Consider the following 20540-nt stretch of genomic DNA (forward strand, 5'->3'; position numbering starts at 1 on the left):
AAGCTGTTAATGTAAGTAACCATCTGTCAAGTCTCCTTTGACCACAGACTTATCAGAACATTTCCACAGGGAGTGGTCAAGGATTCCAGCTGCATCGTATGAAATCATTGGGTCTGTGGTATCAAGTATCATCATTAATTTGGAGTGGAACAGTCAAAATTTAAGACCTTCCTTGTCATGCTGGTCATATGTACCACTATGGTACTGTTGGAGTTATCAACAAGCAAAACTGAAGAACTGGATATAACATTTATTCCTCATTAAATCGATTTATTTACACATAAATAAACAGAGTCCCACAAAAAGATTTCTTTGCTCCAATGATCAAAACACAATCTGACCATTGCTTTGAAGTTCAGTTGGTCACTGTTCATGACATAAGGACAACAGCTTACCGTTCCTTTTAGTAGTTAGAATATCAAGTGAAAGATATCTAAGGCCTTGGCTTCACTACAGCTATAAGGCAGTCACAGCCTGTACTCATCATACTTGGGACAATACAGTGGTGAATAATATGAACTTTCAAAATCCCCACACGAGGAAATAGATCAGCAGCTACTGTGATCACCCCATGAGAGATCCATTAAACAAGTGATAATGTTATACAGACCATTTCATAAGACAACATTTTATGTCACATAATATTCAGTTGTATTATTGTAAACGAAGTATGAGAGCATTTACATCATGGCCCAATCAGCCAGTAGTATACTTATGAAGGTCTGATTTCAGCTGAAGAAACTGTCAGATTAAATGACACTGACATGTACAGAGACTGTGATGTCTATGCTATGGCTGTTGCAAGCACCTCTGATACATTTGGGTCTGTGGATCGGACAGTGAGCTGCATTGTCACACCAGAGTCAGTAAGAGCAAGTTTAGCTCTCACTAGAGCATCATGGCCACCACGGAATACACCAGCTAGGAATAAAGTATGTGAACTCTTGCCCTCCGCCACTTTGTCAGAACGCTCACAAGGTTGCATGCCCAGATACTGAATAATATTTTTGATGGCTTCTGAAAAGGAAAACAGATCTTTTGACCACACAATTATTTTTGTAACTAATAATATACACTAATTCTGAATAGTGAGTGAGTATGTTTTTACGCCGCTTTTAGCAATATTCCAGCAATATCACGGCGGGGGACACCAGAAATGGGCTTCACACATTGTACCCATGTCGGGAATCGAACCCGGGTCTTCGGCGCGACGAGCGAACGCTTTAACCACTAGGCTACCCGACCGCCCCCTAATTCTGAATAAGTTGTTTAAGTAAATTTGCAGAACTAACAACACATTCTATCCACTTTGTGCTGCTATAAGGTAAACAACAGGAACAAGTCTTTTAGTACAGGTTAGTTTGCAATAACCATTCATGGGGACTACTGTACCGGTATATTATGGAATAGGCTATTGAGAGCAAAGATAAGGTTGGCCAGCAACCTAAACTGTTGAAACTACTTGCAGGTACACAAGTCTGCAGTGAGTAACCAATAGCAATTTGCTACAAAATATTATGTCATAACAATTCTTTGTCATGTATACAAAGTTCATACATGAATTTCAAAATTCACCCCCGAACAGTTTCTTTAATAAGAAGTGACAGTAGATATGATTGGGGATCAAATTTGTTTGAATAATATTGCTTCTATTTCACAGTAACATGAAAGTGACTATTTCACAGTTTTTTTCATGCTTTTTCAAAGCCATATAATGCATATTCAGATGATAGACAGATCATATCAACAGTTTGAGCTTGTAAGGTTCCAAGTGGTTGAACATGAGTTATCCACCAAGCAAATAGGCATGGCTATGATTGCTGTTACTGTACTAGGCATTTGCATTGTGGGGATGGGCAGTGTTTTGCTTTTAATGATGAAATAAGGAATGTAACTCAGCTGGGTTAGTAACATTTCATGGTTGAAAGATTATATAACCATTGACCACTTTGAGTTTAGATCCGAAACACTGTCGGGCCTATTTCATGGCATATCATTTAGATGGTGATTTCAAGGGTCAAGTTGGGGGCTCCCCGTAACTTTTAAGGTCTGACAATACTAATAATATATGGGAGATGACGGGCTTACATGTACCACCTACCTTCTAAAGAGTTGATAGTAGACAGGGCATAGGTGTCCTCCAACTCATTCTCTGGGCCAACTTCCTCCCATGATGCAGCAAAATTGGGTTTGATGACTCGCTGAACATGGTCTGCAACACTCACCTCAACATCCTCCAGCTGAAACATACAAACACCACGTCAAGAAAGATTCTCTGCTGACCAAGGAGGTAGCTACAACATACAAACACCACATCAAGACAGATTCTCTGCTGACCAAGGAGGTAGCTACAACATACAAACACCACAACAAGGCAGATTCTCTGCTGACCAAGGAAGAACCTACAACACAAACACCACATCAAGACAGATTCTCTGCTGACCAAGGAACTAGGAACAACATACAAACACCACATCAAGACAGATTCTCTGCTGACCAAGGAACTAGCTATGACACACAAACACCACAACAAGGCAGATTCTCTGCTGACCAAGGAAGAACCTACGACACAAACACCACATCAAGACAGATTCTCTGCTGACCAAGGAACTAGCAACAACATACAAACACCACATCAAGACAGATTCTCTGCTGACCAAGGAACTAGCTATGACACACAAACACCACAACAAGGCAGATTCTCTGCTGACCAAGGAAGAACCTACGACACAAACACCACATCAAGACAGATTCTCTGCTGACCAAGGAACTAGCAACAACATACAAACACCACAACAAGGCAGATTCTCTGCTGACCAAGGAAGAACCTACGACACAAACACCACATCAAGACAGATTCTCTGCAGACCAAGGAAGTAGCTACAACATACAAACACCACAACAAGACAGATTCTCTGCTGACCAAGGAGGTAGCTACAACATACAAACACCACATCAAGACAGATTCTCTGCAGACCAAGGAAGTAGCTACAACATACAAACACCACATCAAGACAGATTCTCTGCTGACCAAGGAGGTAGCTACAACATACAAACACCACAACAAGGCAGATTCTCTGCTGACCAAGGAAGTAGCTATGACACACAAACACCACAACAAGGCAGATTCTCTGCTGACCAAGGAACTAGCTATGACACAAACACCACGTCAAGACAGATTCTCTGCTGACCAAGGAACAACCTACGACACAAACACCACGTCAAGACAGATTCTCTGCTGACCAAGGAACAACCTACGACACAAACACCACGTCAAGACAGATTCTCTGCTGACCAAGGAACTAGCAACAACATACAAACACCACATCAAGACAGATTCTCTGCTGACCAAGGAACAACCTATGACACAAACACCACGTCAAGACAGATTCTCTGCTGACCAAGGAACAACCTACGACACAAACACCACGTCAAGACAGATTCTCTGCTGACCAAGGAACAACCTACGACACAAACACCACGTCAAGACAGATTCTCTGCTGACCAAGAAAGTAGCAGCTACAACACACAAACATCAGATCAAGACAGATTCTCTGCTGACCAAGAAATGTAACTACAGTCAAGTCTTGTTAATCCAACACTAATGATGTGAACAGATTAAATCAGTGCTATCTAGACCTGATAATTCGACAGTCTCACACTCCAACACTGACACACCTAATTTGCAACTAATTAACGAAATCACTCATTAATCAGTCTTGTTAATCTAATCAGCGTACACAACCCGTGTTTTGATGCCAGACGAGTCGGCTGGTAGCTGCATATTACAACAGCTGCAGGGATAAACTTGCTTAACAATAAACAATTGATGCTTTAAATAAACAAAACAGGATTCATAACATGCTAAGATTACCCCAATCTCACTTAAATCAGATACCAGTTCATTGCAGGTCATGTCAGAACGACCTTTCGCGAACTTTGACTGACCACTGAAAGGAAGTCAACATAAGCCATGAAGAAAGCAGCTTTCTTGAGCTTTGCGGCACTAGTTTCAAACTGGCAACTTCCTTTCCAGACTATGCTTTTTAAAGTATATTTTCATACACACCCTGTAACCGTAGTTTTGTGTTAAGCTTTAGAGGTTGCATGATTAGAAAACATATTCTGCTAACAATGTAACATAATAATATGAATATTTCATTTGTCATTTTTATTACAATGCATTTGTATCGTTATCTATCGTGTAGTTGTTCGATTTTTCAATCACCAACGTTGATGCTACTTAATTTTGGATCCATAAAGATCCAGGGTAGAATAGGTCTTCAGCAACCCATGCTTGGCGTGAAAGGTGACTATGCTTGTCGTTAGAGGCGACTTATTGGATCGGGGGGTCAGACTCGCTGACTTAGTTGGAACATGTCATCATATCCCAATTGCGTGGATCGATGCTCATGATATCAATCACTGGATTGTCTGGTCCAGACTTGATTATTTACAGACTGCCATCATATAGCTGGAATATTCCTGAGTGTGGCTTTAAACAACAAAGAAAGGAAACAAACAAAACTTATTTTCATTCAGCCGACATACTCATTTGTTGGATTAATAGGACTTGATTGATATCAAGCTGATGAAAGTTTTTTCTATTAGTCTGAGATCAGAATTATCGTCGTGTTCACCTTTTATCTTGAATTGAATATCGAATAATATTAATGAAATACATGAGAAATACTAAAACAGAAATAGATTTTTTATACAGAAAAATATTGTTTATACAGACACTGTTACAAGGGGCCTTACTGGTGTATTTCAGTGTGAACATATTCAGAGGCTCTTTCTGGTGTTATCATGCTAGTGCTGAAACACACTGTCAGTGTTTATGATCCACACTCCTACACACCAGTTTAAATATGGGCGCATTATACACAGAAAATATTTTATGTCACTTGTGTCGTCAGGTGTTGATGGTTCAAAAGATACAAACATACTAATGAAATGTGTTTCATATGTTGTATTTTGTTTGTGAAGAGGCCACTGAATGACAGTGAATCTGGACAGACACTTACCACATACTCATCTTCATAACCTTCATCATCAGGCTCCCCAGTGTTGGGATCACAGTCCTTTACAATAAACTTCAGGGTGCAGGTGAAACTGCCTGTTACTGAAATTAATATGATCGGGATACAACATTACCTTCCTTTACTTTCAACAGCACCAATTCCTAAAAATTATAAAAATGGCAAAGTTATGAAGTCTGACTGACAGATGAGAGGCAAGTCTCAATGACATTAATTTGACACTGAATCATGGTTCAGGTGAGCTAAACATGATATCATTACTGTATTAGGTATCAAAATCAAAGGTACTTGATGTCTGCCATGATTGGTCAAATGTCTGTGAGCATTTAGATATGACAAATGTCATGCCAGTGGTTTCAGATGAGCTGCCAGGGCATGTGATGTGGCCATACCTTGTGTGGGCTCCTGGGGTAATCGGACAAGAGTGTATGTGGTGCCAGGCTTATTGTACGGAAGACTGCTGCATGCAATATACTTCATCACCTCAAAGCCATCTACAGGATCCATCTGAACAGTGGCATTCTCCAGGACTTGATCATTCAGTGTGTTTGTACAATCAAACTACAATAAAGAGGAACACTCAATATGGAAAACAACAGGTTCAGTAGCTCACCCCAAATAAACAATTTACAATTTGATAAGGTTCAAATAAACTTCTTTGCTATTCAATCATCTTGACGATTTTGTTCTGAGCTGAAATAAATGGAAAATCCATGAGATATCTAACTGCTCCAAATCATTCATATTTATGAGAGTGACCACCTAAAAAAAAAAACAAATGATTAGTTTTGTGAATGAGGATGAATTGTGGGTGAATACCTAAAAAGAAAATCTAGGTATGTTTTATATTTGTATACTTATCCTGCATTACTCCTTCATGCATTCACTGCAATAGCTAGATTTTACTAGATTTTTTAACCTATCCTGCACTACTCCTCAATGCATCACTATCCGATGGAATGGAGCCGAGAATACCTTCAGATGTGTACTCAATAAAAACTCTCCTGACTAAACGTTGTGTCAGCTGCACCGAGCAATTCTTCTGAGCAGATCGGGAACTGATCAGCCAATCCTGTCCACAGAAAGGTACCAAAAGTATGAGTACGTCCAGGTAAACAAACACTAAAAAACAATAGCTACCTTTAGGTAGTGGCTGGAGATGACCAAGTTTGACCTAAAAAACCCATCTTCCATGAAAGCTCTAATAGAACAATTACTGTGTAGAGCCATTGTCAAGGCAAACACCTGAATCTCATGGGGGTTATTAGCTCTTGATGGCCTGAGATTAGCAATCTCGTAGGCCTAAAGGATGATAGCTCGCAACCATAAGGAAATGGTACTGCAACTGACTTTGGTCGTGGACGTCTGAGAGATAGGGATAAACAATCGTTTTTGTGTACCACGCTTACCGGTAGTCTTGGAGCGGCGGATGAAAACTTGTAGACCACACCAGAGGCACAATAATAGTTCATCCTCATCTTGCACTCCCATGGACGATAATGGTGGGATAGTGAAAGACCAATCGGGTCGTCCGAGCAATCGTTTAGCTATAAAATCCCAGCATAACCTGAGGTTCAGTTCCGTACATACTCAAAGCGTTCACAAGTGATATCTAGCGCATGAATCTTGCTCACTCTTGCCGCTGTGGCTTGTGCCGAGAGAAATATTGTCTTCTTGGTGAGGTTGACAAAAGATGTTGCCTGCAGAGGCTCGAACGCACCAACCCCTGACACAAGCAGTCCCAGAAGCCATTGGTGAAGTGGGATGGGCTGCTGCAGGGTGGGGTACAGATGGCATAAATTTTTTATCATGGACGATAATGGTGGGATAGTGAAAGACCAATCGGGTCGTCCGAGCAATCAGTTTTTAGCTATAAAATCCCAGCATAACCTGAGGTTCAGTTCCGTACATACTCAAAGCGTTCACAAGTGATATCTAGCGCATGAATCTTGCTCACTCTTGCCGCTGTGGCTTGTGCCGAGAGAATTATTGTCTTCTTGGTGAGGTTGACAAAAGATGTTGCCTGCAGAGGCTCGAACGCACCAACCCCTGACACAAGCAGTCCCAGAAGCCATTGGTGAAGTGGGATGGGCTGCTGCAGGGTGGGGTACAGATGGCATAAATTTTTTATCCATATGTCCCATGGCACTGATAAGAGGTCTAGATCTGTCTGAAATAGCCCCCCCTATGAATTTGAGTTGGTACAATCTCATTAAAATCAGATCTTAGTTCTCGCTACCGCTAAACAAAGATCTGAGGACATCCCATTACGGGTCATGTCAGAACGACCTTTCATCCGACCAATCAGAGCGTCGCTTAGCGAGAACTAAGATCTGATTTTAATGAGATTGGAGTTGGTAGGATGGGATTTGTTCCGACTTTGCCACGTTGACTACCCAACCCAGTTGATAAAGCAGGCGCCTGGTGACAGGTTAGGATCACCGCTACTGGATGATTCAGTATTCAGTAGTCTTTGTAAAACTCAAACTGAATGTTCCTCAGGTGCAGACAGGCAGCTATTGGCCTGGAAAGGTGGGTAAAATGCCACAGGGCCATTGAAATGCTAAATGGTAGGACTGTCCACTGGTAGTGTATACCATTAAACTTGAACCCGAGGAACCAGGCTGAGATGGATAGGCACATGCAGGTAAGCATCCTGCAGATCGAGCCTGATCAGGGAGCCGTTAGCATTGATGCTGGCCCTGAGCAGTCTCAAGGTAATGAGATGAAAGTATGGAGGATGCTCTGGGTTTGTTTGTTGTTTGACGTCGCACTCAGCAATATTCCAGCTATATGACAGTGGTCTGTAAATAATCAAGTCTGGACAATCTAGTGATTGATATCATAGCAATCTGGTGTGTTGACTATTGGGACAACTGGAGGTAAGAGATCCCAGTCGTGATTGTTCACTTGGTCAATGTTTCCTCTTCCGGTCCCCGCTCCTACCTGGGGAACTACCCCTACGGGCCCCCTACGGGATTGATAGGAGGCTTGGCCTCTGCCCCTGCCTCGTTATTTGCCATGAAAGGAGGACAGATCAATGGTCTGGTCCTTGAGGGATGAGCGCCTGGGTCGATAATTCCTTTTGAAGCACGTTGGCCAAGGTCCTGGGACACGTTCCAGAGCCTTGAGTGCTGTCTTGTGTCGAGCATAGGTCAAGACTTTGGTGTGTGTGTCAGTTAATCAGCCATTAAATAATGTTGAGGCAGAAAAAGGCTGCCAAAGCAACCGGCACTTAAATTTAGAATCCCAATTGGATAAGACCAGATACCCCAGACGGCGGGTGGTGGTAATCTCAGCTCAAGCCAACTTAAGTGATTACGCATGTTGTCAAATTGCCTTTGTTGGAAATCTACCACCATCAAGATCAATCCTATTGGCATTGGTCTCGGAAAGATCTTGGTCCATAGCACGAGATGACAAGGGTTTTAGGGACCGCCTGATTTCTGTTTCTATGAATGCGAAATTACTGTCAGGGATCTTAATGGTAATAGGCTTGGACGAGCCTGTCATCCCATGGAGATCCTCGTCCAAGTCATCAGTGTGATCTGCTACCCCAAAGGCGTGTACGGAAAGTCATCCCTTCTAAATTTTGGCGCCTTAAAAGCTGTTGTGACCAGATCATGTCCCTCTTGTCGATGCCTGAGCAAGGGGAAGAAGGCGCTACCGCTGAGACGGTCAGCCATCAAATCTGGCATCTGAGTAAGGCCTTGGTGTGTATTCAGCTTCGCAGGGTATTCAACTCAGAGGTGTCTGAATGATAATGCTCCAAATGTTTGACAGGAAAGTGGCTCCTGGAGCACTGTTGTGACTTAGATGCCTTGGAAGATCGTCCAGATGCCCTGCATGGAAACAGTCCCGTGACATGGACCAAGACGATGATGGAGTACCCAAGCCTGGAATAGGCATATCTGTAGATGGGACCATAAGAGGCACTTGAGGTATAGCACGAGCTTGGGCAAGTGTATTCACCTGAAGAGCTGGTGGTGCGTAAGACACCGAAGACACTACAGTAGTATGCTGATAGGCAGGCCCTAGTTACGCGCACTGATAATAATTGGCCCTGAGGGTTGGATAGCACAGGTGTAGTCACTTGACCCGTAGGCACAACCATGATAGGATTGTCAGGTAGCCTAGGCATAGTCGAATTGCCTGTAGGCTTGAGGCGCAAACGGTGAGTAAATTAACATTTAATACTTTAATAACCGTACAATGGTTTAAAGTGCACATAACTAGCACCAATTGTTAAACAAATATGCAAAGGTTACTTTAAATACAGCCGCCAATTACGGAGAACTAACCAAGTTACAGTTCACAATAAAAGATAAAGAGCTCAATATATGAATAACCGTGGATAAAGTGCCAATACAAAGGTATTTAAATGAAATGCTAATACCTAGCCGGCCATGAAACACAGATCCATATTCGCGAAGGACAGCGATATGTCAGCAATGCAAAATGGCGGAACGGAACAACATGTGAAAAACAATGACAAACTATCACTTTGATGTGCTAATAATACATATTATTAAAATACTCCAAACCGGCACCACCCATCACAGAGAGGTGGATATGGGTTCCTAGATAGAAGAGTTGAAAGTCACAGGGACAGCAAACAGCGAAAATAGCGGACCAATTAGCAGCACGTGTTCAGTACTGTGACCAACAATAATATGGAGACATCAGTCGTGTACCACTTCCGGTATGAAGTGGCAGCTAGTGATTGGGAGAGTCCTGCTTCAGAATGGAACACCACTTTACTCTCTTCAGCAGGATCAATCAAAGGTAAGCAGGCAGCTAGTGATTGGGAGAGTCCTGCTTCAGAATGGAACACCACTTTACTCTCTTCAGCAGGATCAATCAAAGGTAAGCAGTGAATGCATTAACCCTCTGGATGCCGAGTTTGTTTTTTATGAAGCACATATTCCAAAGATCTGAAAAGTGAAGGTTGTGCATAAAATATGCAGAGGTGGAGAATGTTAAATTTCCTATTTGAAGGTATAAGTTAAACTGCAAATATTAAACTGGTTTTAAAAAAAGACATTTCTAAGTGTTGTCCGAGAACTTATTCTACATTGAAAAACTAAATTTCTCCGCTTTTTATCGTACACCGACAAAAGTACTGTGTGACGATTTCTTATATTTAGAAGCTTTATGGAAACTGTGAGCGAACAAAATACTGCCTAATATCTGAACGACATAACTGTATTTCAAATGGTGTTATATGCGTATGTATAACGACATACATTCAATGCCAAACACAGCATGCCGTAAATGACAAAAAATGATTTTTCTCTATGACAACAAAAGGCGCATGTACAAAGAAAGGGGGGCATAACTCCGCTATGCTTAGCACTAGTTTATTGTAACTCAGGTCACTTTGTGAGAATTAGCTGTGGATGAGGACAATATATTCTCGTGGTGTTTTGTTCACGAGGAACCAAACTATTCCAACACAAATATCGAAATATTGAAACTGTATACGTTTAGTTATAAATAAAAAAAACTTCATCAAAAAGAGGTAATAGAGAAATGGATGGCCCTATCTAACCTATAACCTAGTCCTTAGATTCCAACATTCTCCTGAATGTATAAGTGTAATTTGACTAAGGTTGCACCATTATTAACGGAACACTAGCCTTATCATCAAATGTTATGAAATACCAAAATAAGAACATCATTCTATTTGACCTCAGGGCTAGTTTTATGTCGTTGATAACTTCGGAGAAAGACGACACTGATATTTTGATTAATATATATCTCCCCTAATTTTCATTCATGGTATGGTAAATCTTGATGTGTAAAACTGAATTTGACGCTTTTTCGACACAACATAAAATGACTGCTTTCACCAAGTAAATAATGTATTGAATATATATACAATTAGATAGTTTATCGTGTATCTTAATTGGACAAGACACACACCTGTTTGGCATCAATTTACGTAATGAAATACTCAAAAGAATATTTCAAAACAACCAAAATTATATTCAATATTGGACATATATTTGTTCATTATTATGCTATTATTTCTCTTCATCTCGTCTCAGAATTACACAATGAAAGATGCGAAGAAAGCTCTATTGGTATAGAATTATCAGGATAATCGTATATGGTTGAACCAAAAGGGTACATGGCATGGGTTTTATTTTTAACTTTTTACAATTCCTGGAGAAATAAAATGTAAACAGTTTAATATCTTGTGATCACAATATTGAAAAAAGAATGAACCAATTGATTATATAATGCAAAACGAGAGGAATATTTCGTAAATTGTCTGTGGCTAACGTGCACTTGGCGAATCGTTAGAGTGAGTCAGTGAGTGAGTGAGTATGGTTTTACGCCGCTTTTAGCAATATTCCAGCAATATCACGGCAGGGGACACCAGGAATGGGCTTCACACATTGTACCCATGTCGGGAATCGAACCCGGGTCTTCGGCATGACGAGCGAACGCTTTAACCACTAGGCTACCCGATCGCCCACGAATCATTAGATATCACTGTTCTGTGTATCCAACGACATAAAAAAACAATTCCAAGATCAACACAATTCTTTCAGAAATGTGTGCATATATTTTAACGAAAAATATTATCCATTTTGTTAAAGTAATATATTCAGTTTTAGTTATAAAATAAAATGAAACGGTTATTCCGTCATGGACATTGGTTATATGAACTTATAATATTGACTATTACACATCCAAGAAATACATACATGCTGCAGTTACATTTCATCTTGTAACACTTGTCCAAAAGAAATACCGTATTTGACACTATAAACCTATCAATTCTTATGTAAACAATGTTCAAACAAACAGGAGATTATCAAAGGTTTGTCCATACATGTTGTGGCCTATATTTACATATGATATCATTTTGAACATTGAAGAATATCCAAAGTGAAATTAATTGTGTGAAAAAATGTATAAAAGATATGCAAAATCTACATCATAACTGAAACTGTAAACAGCATGATACAATGATCGTGTGCACTCTCATTCAAGGACCTTCACCTCAAAGAAATTACCAAATATGTACAACAATGTTGACGTATGACATCACTACCGCTGACCGACTTTTACAAAATGGCGTGTTCACTGTCAACAATACGCAGGATTTTACGAGGGGACTTTCATTGATTCAGGGATCGTATATACATAAATGTGACATGTAAGTAATCAGAAACATTATGACAATCTATTTTCTGTTATTTGTTGTTATATTTTTCATTGACACCAACAGAAATAAACAGAAATTCCGATAAATACTGTTGTCATTGTGCTTGATTTTGCGTCAGTCATGGCGTCACACAGGACGGTAACTTTGACAATTTCTGTTGAAAATATCAAATCATTGCAATGTATCTATTTTAAATTCCCTAATTCTTCCTACGATTCTCTTCCCATGCATATTCTGAAAAGGTTGAGACCATATCTTGAACGAACAGACGAATGGATAGCTCAAAATTGGAGAAAATGCTACACTGTGTAAAATCTGAATTTTGCTTTGTTTACAATTCAAACAAGTACAGCTTTTCGAGCACAGCGTTCGTTTTCACACGTAACTTATTTTGCTTGATTTCATCTGGGCAATTTGTATTAGTGACAAAGACCATTCGTCATTTGATTCTAAAATGTATGAGGAATTCAAGTATGTTTGCATAGCAGCTAAGTTTGAAATAAAGGTGATGTTACAGGCGTCTCATTAAAGGTGTACCTGAAACATGATTTTGTAAACAATATCCAATATGGCAGCAAGTTCACTTCGGCGTTTGTGTTTGCGTAGCAGGGAATTCCCCACATTCTTCAACAGTGAAGTGTATCTGTGTGGGTGATGTATTTTGAATTTTATTCGACTTCAAAGTGAGGGTTGTAGAGGGAGAGACATATATGTCCCTGTGGCATCCAGAGGGTTAAGGAGTAATGCATGATCTCGATTTTAGTTTTCTTTGTTCAAATCAATAATCTGACAATGGGGAAATGGTCATAGTGTTACAGTTGTGCTACAGAGTTTAAGCTATTGATCTCCACACGTGTGAATGTGTGTGTCCAGTGTCTGCCTGGAATGTGGGCAACTCACCTGGAACACAATGTAGTTGCTGAACGTATGCTTCACACACTGTACAACATACTCCGTTTCTGATTCTGTCAGTTCAAGAGGCTGCGATGACCGGAATAGGGGGCCAAGGTTAGCAAGTTCTGGTACTAATGCGATTTGTTCTGGAAGAAAGAAGAGTTGTTGTTGACACATACTACTCTCTACATCACTCTCAATGTTGGGACAATTCCTACTTGCTTAATAATCTTGCTGATTTGTTCTTAACTTGCTTTCCAAGTCTTTAAATCCCATGAGGGAATTATCCTGACAAGTATTTATGAATTTGTCTATGTGGAAAATTGGCATCATGTTTATGGAGCTGCTGCTGCCCATGATGATGCTGGGAACAATCTTGAAGTTATCTAGTTTCACTCTCTCACTCTCAGTCTGCACCTTGATTCCAGAGAAGAGGAACAACAAGTCCCAGTACTACATACAAAATGATTTCACAGTTATCGATCAAATAATAAATAACTCTCAAATTTAAGGGCTTAATTTGCCCTTATTGTGATCCAAGGGCAAAAAAGATCCTTTGTACGCTCAGTCTAACATAAGTCACTTCCTGACACACTGGCTGGGATTATCTTGAGATGAAATCTGTTACCGTTATACTCAAAGTAGCTAGAATTGTTTTGATGGGTCATTTCAAAGATTACTGAGAAACATATACATGTGTCAAAAAACAGATTCTGTTACTACCATACCCTCAATCAAACATTTTCCCATATGGTGTTGCATACTATTGAACAGTGATTTTCCTGGCCAAGACTAGAACATTATCAGGCTGCCTTGACAGAGTTTGGGATATTGCTGACCATCTTATTATACATTTATATACCTCTCTTATCCAGATACTAGTGACTGCTCAGATGCGGCATATTTGTTCCCTGACCAGTGGATCTGTATGCATTCCAGTTATCATTCTCAACTCCCAAGGGAGTTATACAACCCAAGCTGCTCACAGGCGCTAGAGGTTTTTATGTCCACCTCACATATCCGATGCCCATTCATTGCTAAGTTAACAGGGACACATTTGGATTAATTTGACAATTGTGTTTTGGGTGTTTGAACATATTGGTGTTTCCACCATCTGGTCATCTAGCATCAGATGAGTGGGTTCTTTTGAATGCACAGAGTAAAAGTACTGTACAGTGACAACACTGTAAAGACCTGTAAACATTGTTGGTCACTAGCGGGATACCTTCACATACCTGGCAGTTTAGGGCACCTGCCCACTCCGTCCTACTCCACTCAGACTGTGTCATAAAACAACATTTACTGGTCTAGAATAATAACATTCCACAAAGGTTAAAAAGCAATAGGCCATAAAATAGTCTTGAATACCTGGAAGTTCGCCTTACCTGCAAATACATCTTGTCTGGAGGCTACCACCTTCTCTGATGTCTTGGCACCCATTTCACCCCCATCTCGCACTACCGCAGAAAACAAACATGAGCATTTCATCTTATCATGCTTAGTCTTAAGGTAAATATTTCTTTCCTTAACTCATGATGTCTCTTGGAGATGAGGTATTCCACATGTTTGGTTCTGTAAAACCTAACTTTGTTAAGGATGAAAACCTATACAGTATCTTAGATAACAAGAACATTGAAATGATTCTCATTGTATAGAGTCCTCTGTCTACCATGTAATTTGTGCCATCAAGATTCATTCTTGTCTGATGTTGTGTTGTCAACAGTTTGGTCAAACTCCATAATATTTGAATCAGTTTATGTCACAGCACATGCTGTAACCTTGTGGCTCAAGTCCAGGATAGTAGGTAATAAGTCGTAACATACACCCTAAAGGTAAATCTAGTGGTGATCTTTTTCTACATTAAACATCTTGCCTAGATTACTCAACATACTGTCCTTTTATCTTTCAAAAAAGTGTTAAACATGCATTGTGTTTTCAGTTGTTTACTACATAGTGTTATAGTCCTCCCTTCACTGCCAAGCACAGCTGTTGTACTCACCTGAGGGTCTCTGATCCTGCATGGGCTGTGTGTCCAGTGGTACAGACTTCAAGTCAAAGGGGGTGTCTGTGGGCTCCAATGTGTAGTTGTGTAGTGCTCTCTCAAGTCCAACCACAGAAACCTGAAGGCCTGCAAACACACCAAACAATGGCCAGGTCAGTGCCTTTATACGTCTGCCAGTCAAACCTCATCCTATTCCTTGGTTCTAGAAGTTTACAAGTGACACTGACTGGTGTCATCCTATTGTTTTCACAATTACGTTATCCGTTCATTGAGACTTGATTTCAAAGGGAACATATTTGAAACAAACATATATCATTGATTTCTCAATTAATTAATATAAATGTTTAAGTTGTAAAATAAATGCATCAGTGTCATCCATTATAATACAGTCACCAAGGCCTTATTCTCATATAACTGCGAGGCTCCTATTAGGCTAAAAAAAAATAATAGTCTTGGTTCTCAGGTACCGCCCACATCACCAAGTCCACTGCACATTTCTTTTTTTATTTCCATTTTTTTCAAAAATTAAAAAACCTTAAATATTCAGCGTCTCCAACACACAATCCCAGTAGGGAAATACTGCAAAACTTCAAAACAATGTGATCCAAAATAGTGCGCCCTGCTTTACTGCGCAGCTCGTGTTATGGTCATGGAGGCAATAGGAGTTTGTGTGCTTGTTTTGCAGTTTGCAAATTTGGTTTATGAAAACATGAAATTTACGATAAAACATCACTAGATAAGATAATTTACAAATTCAATGGCATTTGCGTACTGTTTGCCAGACAATGTTTCATACGCAGAGATTAAGATTACATGAGTATATGTCTCGTAAAATAAGCCGGGAATAGCAATCAGCTGTTCACACATTTTCTCCCCAATCTACGGGTGATTTAGTTTTAAACCTAGTAAAATCCTAGATATCTTTTATATTTGTATACTTATCCTGCATTACTCCTTAATGCATATTACTGCTTGTTCTTGACAGAGGAAAGAGATGTGTGAAGATCTTTGCTTGAAGAAGTTGTTCCGACTAGCTGAGAGGCGAACCCTATCACGCAGCTCCCATGTGACCAGGGGAAGTGATGTCACGGATCCTCACATAACTCTGGAGTCCGGAACATTGGAAGGCATCGTGGGGAGGCAGGATAATTATGCAAATATAAAAAATATCTAGGATTTTACTAGACTTTTTACTTATCCTGCATTACTCCTTAATGCATCTTTATTCAGGCGGGGCATGCACCTTTTACTCCAGGGCACTTAAGCCAGGGGAGGTCGAGAGGCAAGCTCTGGACTGGAGGCGAGCTCAATGGCGTCTAGTAGTGGTGACCTGTTTGGCCACTACTAATGGACCAAAACTCTGCATGCCTTGCACATCCTCCAAAGCGACGTCTCGTAGGCAGTGACTGGCGGAGACTGTGTTCAATCACCAGAAACAAACCTCCATGAGGAAACACAGTTGCTGTGTAGTGCCATAGTGGAGGCGACCGCCCAGATCTCATGCGGGTTGTTGAAGCTTAGGGGTCGAATCCCGCAGCTTCATAGGCCAGGAGAATGATGGCACGCAGCCAGGGGGCGATTGTGTTGCAGCCGACTTCTGCCGGCGAGTTCGCTGATGCTGGTACAAAGACGCGGTGTTCCTTGGACCAACAGATGTAACAATGTAATGCCCCCACTGGGCACAGGAGAAGCTCTTGTTCGTCTTCCGCGTCAACAATCGAAGATAGGGGAGGGATAAGAAACGATCTATCGGACTGTCCTCGGAGCTGGTTCTTGGCAATAAAGTCCCAGCACAGTCCCGAGATAAACAGCTCCATGCACTCCATGCTCAAAGCAGACGCGCATGACGTCCAGGGCGTGTAGCAAGTGCCAGGAGGAAGACCGTCTTTATCCTCAGATGGTGGAACGACGCCGTGTCAAGGACTCAAGGGCACGTCTCTTGCAGCAAGGTGAGAATGATGTTCAGATCCCAAGCTGGTGGACAAAATTTTGCCTTCTGGTTTTCCAACCTGAATGAGCGGAGCAGAGCCTGTAGTTCTGGGTTTTTCGTTATGCACCGATCTCCCGGAACTGCCAGGACGGAGTAAAGTGCCACAAGGTAGGTCGTTATGGTACTACCCATGAGGCTACACTTGTGGCAAAGATAAGAGTAGGAACTCGGCCAGGTATTGAGGTTATGCAGTAGTGGGGTCTTGCTGTTTTCCCCTGCAAAAGCTCGAAGGATAGCCACTTGTTGTTGTCTGGGCTCCTGGTGGTCGGGCGATAAGCCATCGTGATGTAGATGGACCAGACATGAAGAAATAACCTGCAAAGGATCCTGTCTGGCCCTGGGTGTGGCTGCCTGCTGTGTGGGTGAATCAAATGGTTTGGCCAGTGGGTCTACATACCAGGCCCTCGTCGGCCACTAGGACGCGACCAAAGTCAGATCGAGGCTCTGGTACGAGCCCGAGGACATGCCTTTGCCTCTGCCTTAACACCAAAAAGTTGAGGAGAGTGTTGCGTCATGGCTGGTAGGAGCCAGACTGGGACGGCTTAAAGGAGGCTGGCTGTGATACCCTAGCCAGGACCTTGAGAGCAGTCTCGTCTCGGGCGAAGGCTGAAACTCGGGAGTGGGTCTTGGAGACCTGTCCATTAAATAGGTCAGAGGAAGACCAGGGTTGACGAAGCAGGTCCTTCTTGATCTCTGGGTCCCAATCAGACAAAACAAGGTAGCCCAGGCGCTGTGTGGTTGTGAGTTCTATCAGAGCGGCACGCATATGGGAGCGATATGCTCGACCTGTCATTGAAGGAAGTATAAGACGGTGGTAAGGTGGTCTATCCGGTGTGGATTATCCTCCTACAGGTCCTCGAGAATGGCTCTGGAGGTCGACGCGAAAAGTGCGAGTTGTTTCCATATAAGCCTGTTTGTTGTTGGAAACTCATACAGAGGTGGGACGGTTGGACCCAGTCATGCGGTGGAGATCCTCATCTAACTCATGGTCGTGGTCTTCAACCTGGAGAGAGTGGATCGGATAATCACTCAGTCTGTAGCGTGGAGCACAAAAAGACAGAATCAGTGAGAGCTTGCTAAAGTCCTCATCAAGTGCCGAGATCATGTTCTTGATCAAGAATCCAGTGAGAGAGAGGTAGGGTCCAATCTAAGGGCGTCCTTACTATCAATCTCTAGACCAGGGGAGGAAGCGACTGGCTCAAGTCTGTCCACCTGCTACCTGGTCTAGCCCAAGGTGGGACTCGCCATCATAGCATGGGACAAAGTCATCCCTCGAGGAGTCCGAGCCGTATCCGTTAGAGCATCTATGGACGGGAGAGTGGCTCCTAGATCGGTGAATCTGGTGAGACGAGCGACTGTCACTCCAACAGGAGGAAGTACTGGGCGAAGCAGAGTCCTAGGAGTAATGGGAGGTAGACGGTGGATTGACGACCGATAGTAGGGAGGCTCTGTGGGCGGCCCTTGTAGAGGCGTCTGTATTGGCGCTGGGGCTGAGGCCGAGGCGTCTGTTGCATGGCCCGCAAGTACTGGATGTACTGTAGGAGAGAGGCATCCATCATAGGCGGCTGGGACATAGACGGGGGCGCCTGTTGAAAGCCATTGCCCAAGGGCATCTGTCCGGTGGACTGGATAGGCGCCATCTGGTAGGAGAGCACCCCGCTGGGCGTCATGGTGGTGGTTGCCACCATGAAGATAGACGTGGTGGTGGTCTTCAAGGTGCTCTGGGTAGAGACTGAGACCGAGGAGGCTGACATATAGCACGAAAGCCAGTTCATAACCGCGCGGCCACGTAAAATATTTAAGATGGCTACTTGAAACAAAAAGACACCGTGTATTACCACGATTACCATTGTTTTCTTTTTTAGAAAACACCAGCAGGTGTCAAAAAAAGTTATGCACAAGTTAAAACATACAATGTACAAAGATACAAACTGTATGCACAACACAAGCACAATAAACATTAACTCAAGAAGCAAAACATGTGAGGGGTTGAACAAGTTTTATGCTACAGGTCAAAAACAGGTTTTCACTTATCAAGTGACAAGAGTTATGTGAGGATCCGTGACATCACTTCCCCTGGTCACATGGGAGCTGCGTGATAGGGTTCGCCTCTCAGCTAGTTGGAACAACTTCTTCAAGCAAAGATCTTCACACAGCTCTTTTCTCTGTCAAGAACAAGCAGTAATATGCATTAAGGAGTAATGCAGGATAAGTAAAAAATATACATAATATCATGGCCAATGTCATAACTGAAAGGAAATTTCAATACAGTGATAGAAAGACCGAAGACTAATGTTCATAGCTAAAAGTTTTGTTGCTTTCTGCGTAATGATTCATGTATATTTCCCCATGTATCATATATATTTCAGATGCAATTTAAAGCACATCGGGACATGCAGTATTATACTGTATGATTGAAAAGATTTAAATGAATCTTGGGTATATCTTAAGATGTAAGACTTGTAAAATCAAAATTATTACTGAGGGATTCTCTGTCTGAAGACACACAAGCATATGGATTGCTTTGTCGCAAATAACATTCATCGATAGGGGGACAAGTCTTCATGCAGATTACTGAAAGGGGCGAGTGGTGATGAATGGTTCATTGTATGCATGTATTATGCACACTGGAAGTCCAACGCTAGTCAAATACTGTATTCCAGTGATTTACTCATCAAGGAATACATGTATGTACGAAGACCCTTTCCCAGGTTGAAACACAACACAACTGCTTATTTGGTTACATACTAGTTTGAACAACAACAACAACAAAACACCGCCTGTAATACATTTTCAAAAGTCATTGCCTGAGAACCAATTCTTATATTTTTTAAAGCTTTAGTTCTGGCAATCAATTGCACACGAACTTGAACACCATTGCTTGTATGCAATGGAATACATTTTGACAATGTTTCAAATATTCCCATCAGAAACAGAAAACAATAAATTCAGTCAAAGCAAACATATGCACATGCTGTGTACCGTATATGACCGCGTATAAGCCGAATTTTGAGGACCAGGAAAAAGATTCTGTAGAAAGGGGTCGGCTTATCCACGGGATACACTTTCATGATAGTATTTTTCAGATCGTCATCTGTCAGAAACATTGCCTGAATGACGGTCCGATAGATTACAACTTCCCGAAAGTTTGGAAGTTGCCACGACTAGAGCCATTATTGTTATAAATTATCAATAAAGTTATTATTATACACCAATGTTGTCATTATTAAAAAAATGTTATGCATGTTACTACTTCCGATAATAAGTTTTCAATTGAATGTTCAAAGTTTATCGTTCTTCGTAAACTCCACAATCTTTACATGTAACAATATATGTAATTCACAGCTATAAAATATAATCCCCAGATAAAATCGCCAATAGCTATTACGTACGTTTTGCAAAGTTCATAAATTGATAGTGAACAAGTGTCTA

At 41.5% G+C, this 20540-nt stretch overlaps 1 protein-coding gene across 1 annotated transcript in view; it reads right to left on the reverse strand.

Annotated features, from left to right (window-relative positions):
• Positions 1 to 235: 235 nt before the first annotated feature.
• Positions 236 to 20540, reverse strand: part of LOC124116962 (coatomer subunit gamma-2-like) — a 52138-nt gene continuing 31833 nt past the window's right edge. Inside the window, exons 18-24 of the mRNA XM_046478622.2 lie at positions 15116 to 15244; positions 14502 to 14573; positions 13123 to 13262; positions 5435 to 5603; positions 5028 to 5125; positions 2102 to 2240; positions 236 to 1017 (exon numbers count right to left, since the gene is read on the reverse strand). Coding sequence (XP_046334578.1) covers positions 785 to 1017; positions 2102 to 2240; positions 5028 to 5125; positions 5435 to 5603; positions 13123 to 13262; positions 14502 to 14573; positions 15116 to 15244 — 980 coding nt within the window. The 3' untranslated portion in view covers positions 236 to 784. The remainder of the gene's footprint in view (positions 1018 to 2101; positions 2241 to 5027; positions 5126 to 5434; positions 5604 to 13122; positions 13263 to 14501; positions 14574 to 15115; positions 15245 to 20540) is intronic.

Source organism: Haliotis rufescens, unplaced genomic scaffold, assembly GCF_023055435.1.
Source record: "Haliotis rufescens isolate VD_foot unplaced genomic scaffold, xgHalRufe1.0.p SCAF_22, whole genome shotgun sequence".
Classification (NCBI taxonomy): Eukaryota; Metazoa; Mollusca; class Gastropoda; order Lepetellida; family Haliotidae; genus Haliotis; species Haliotis rufescens.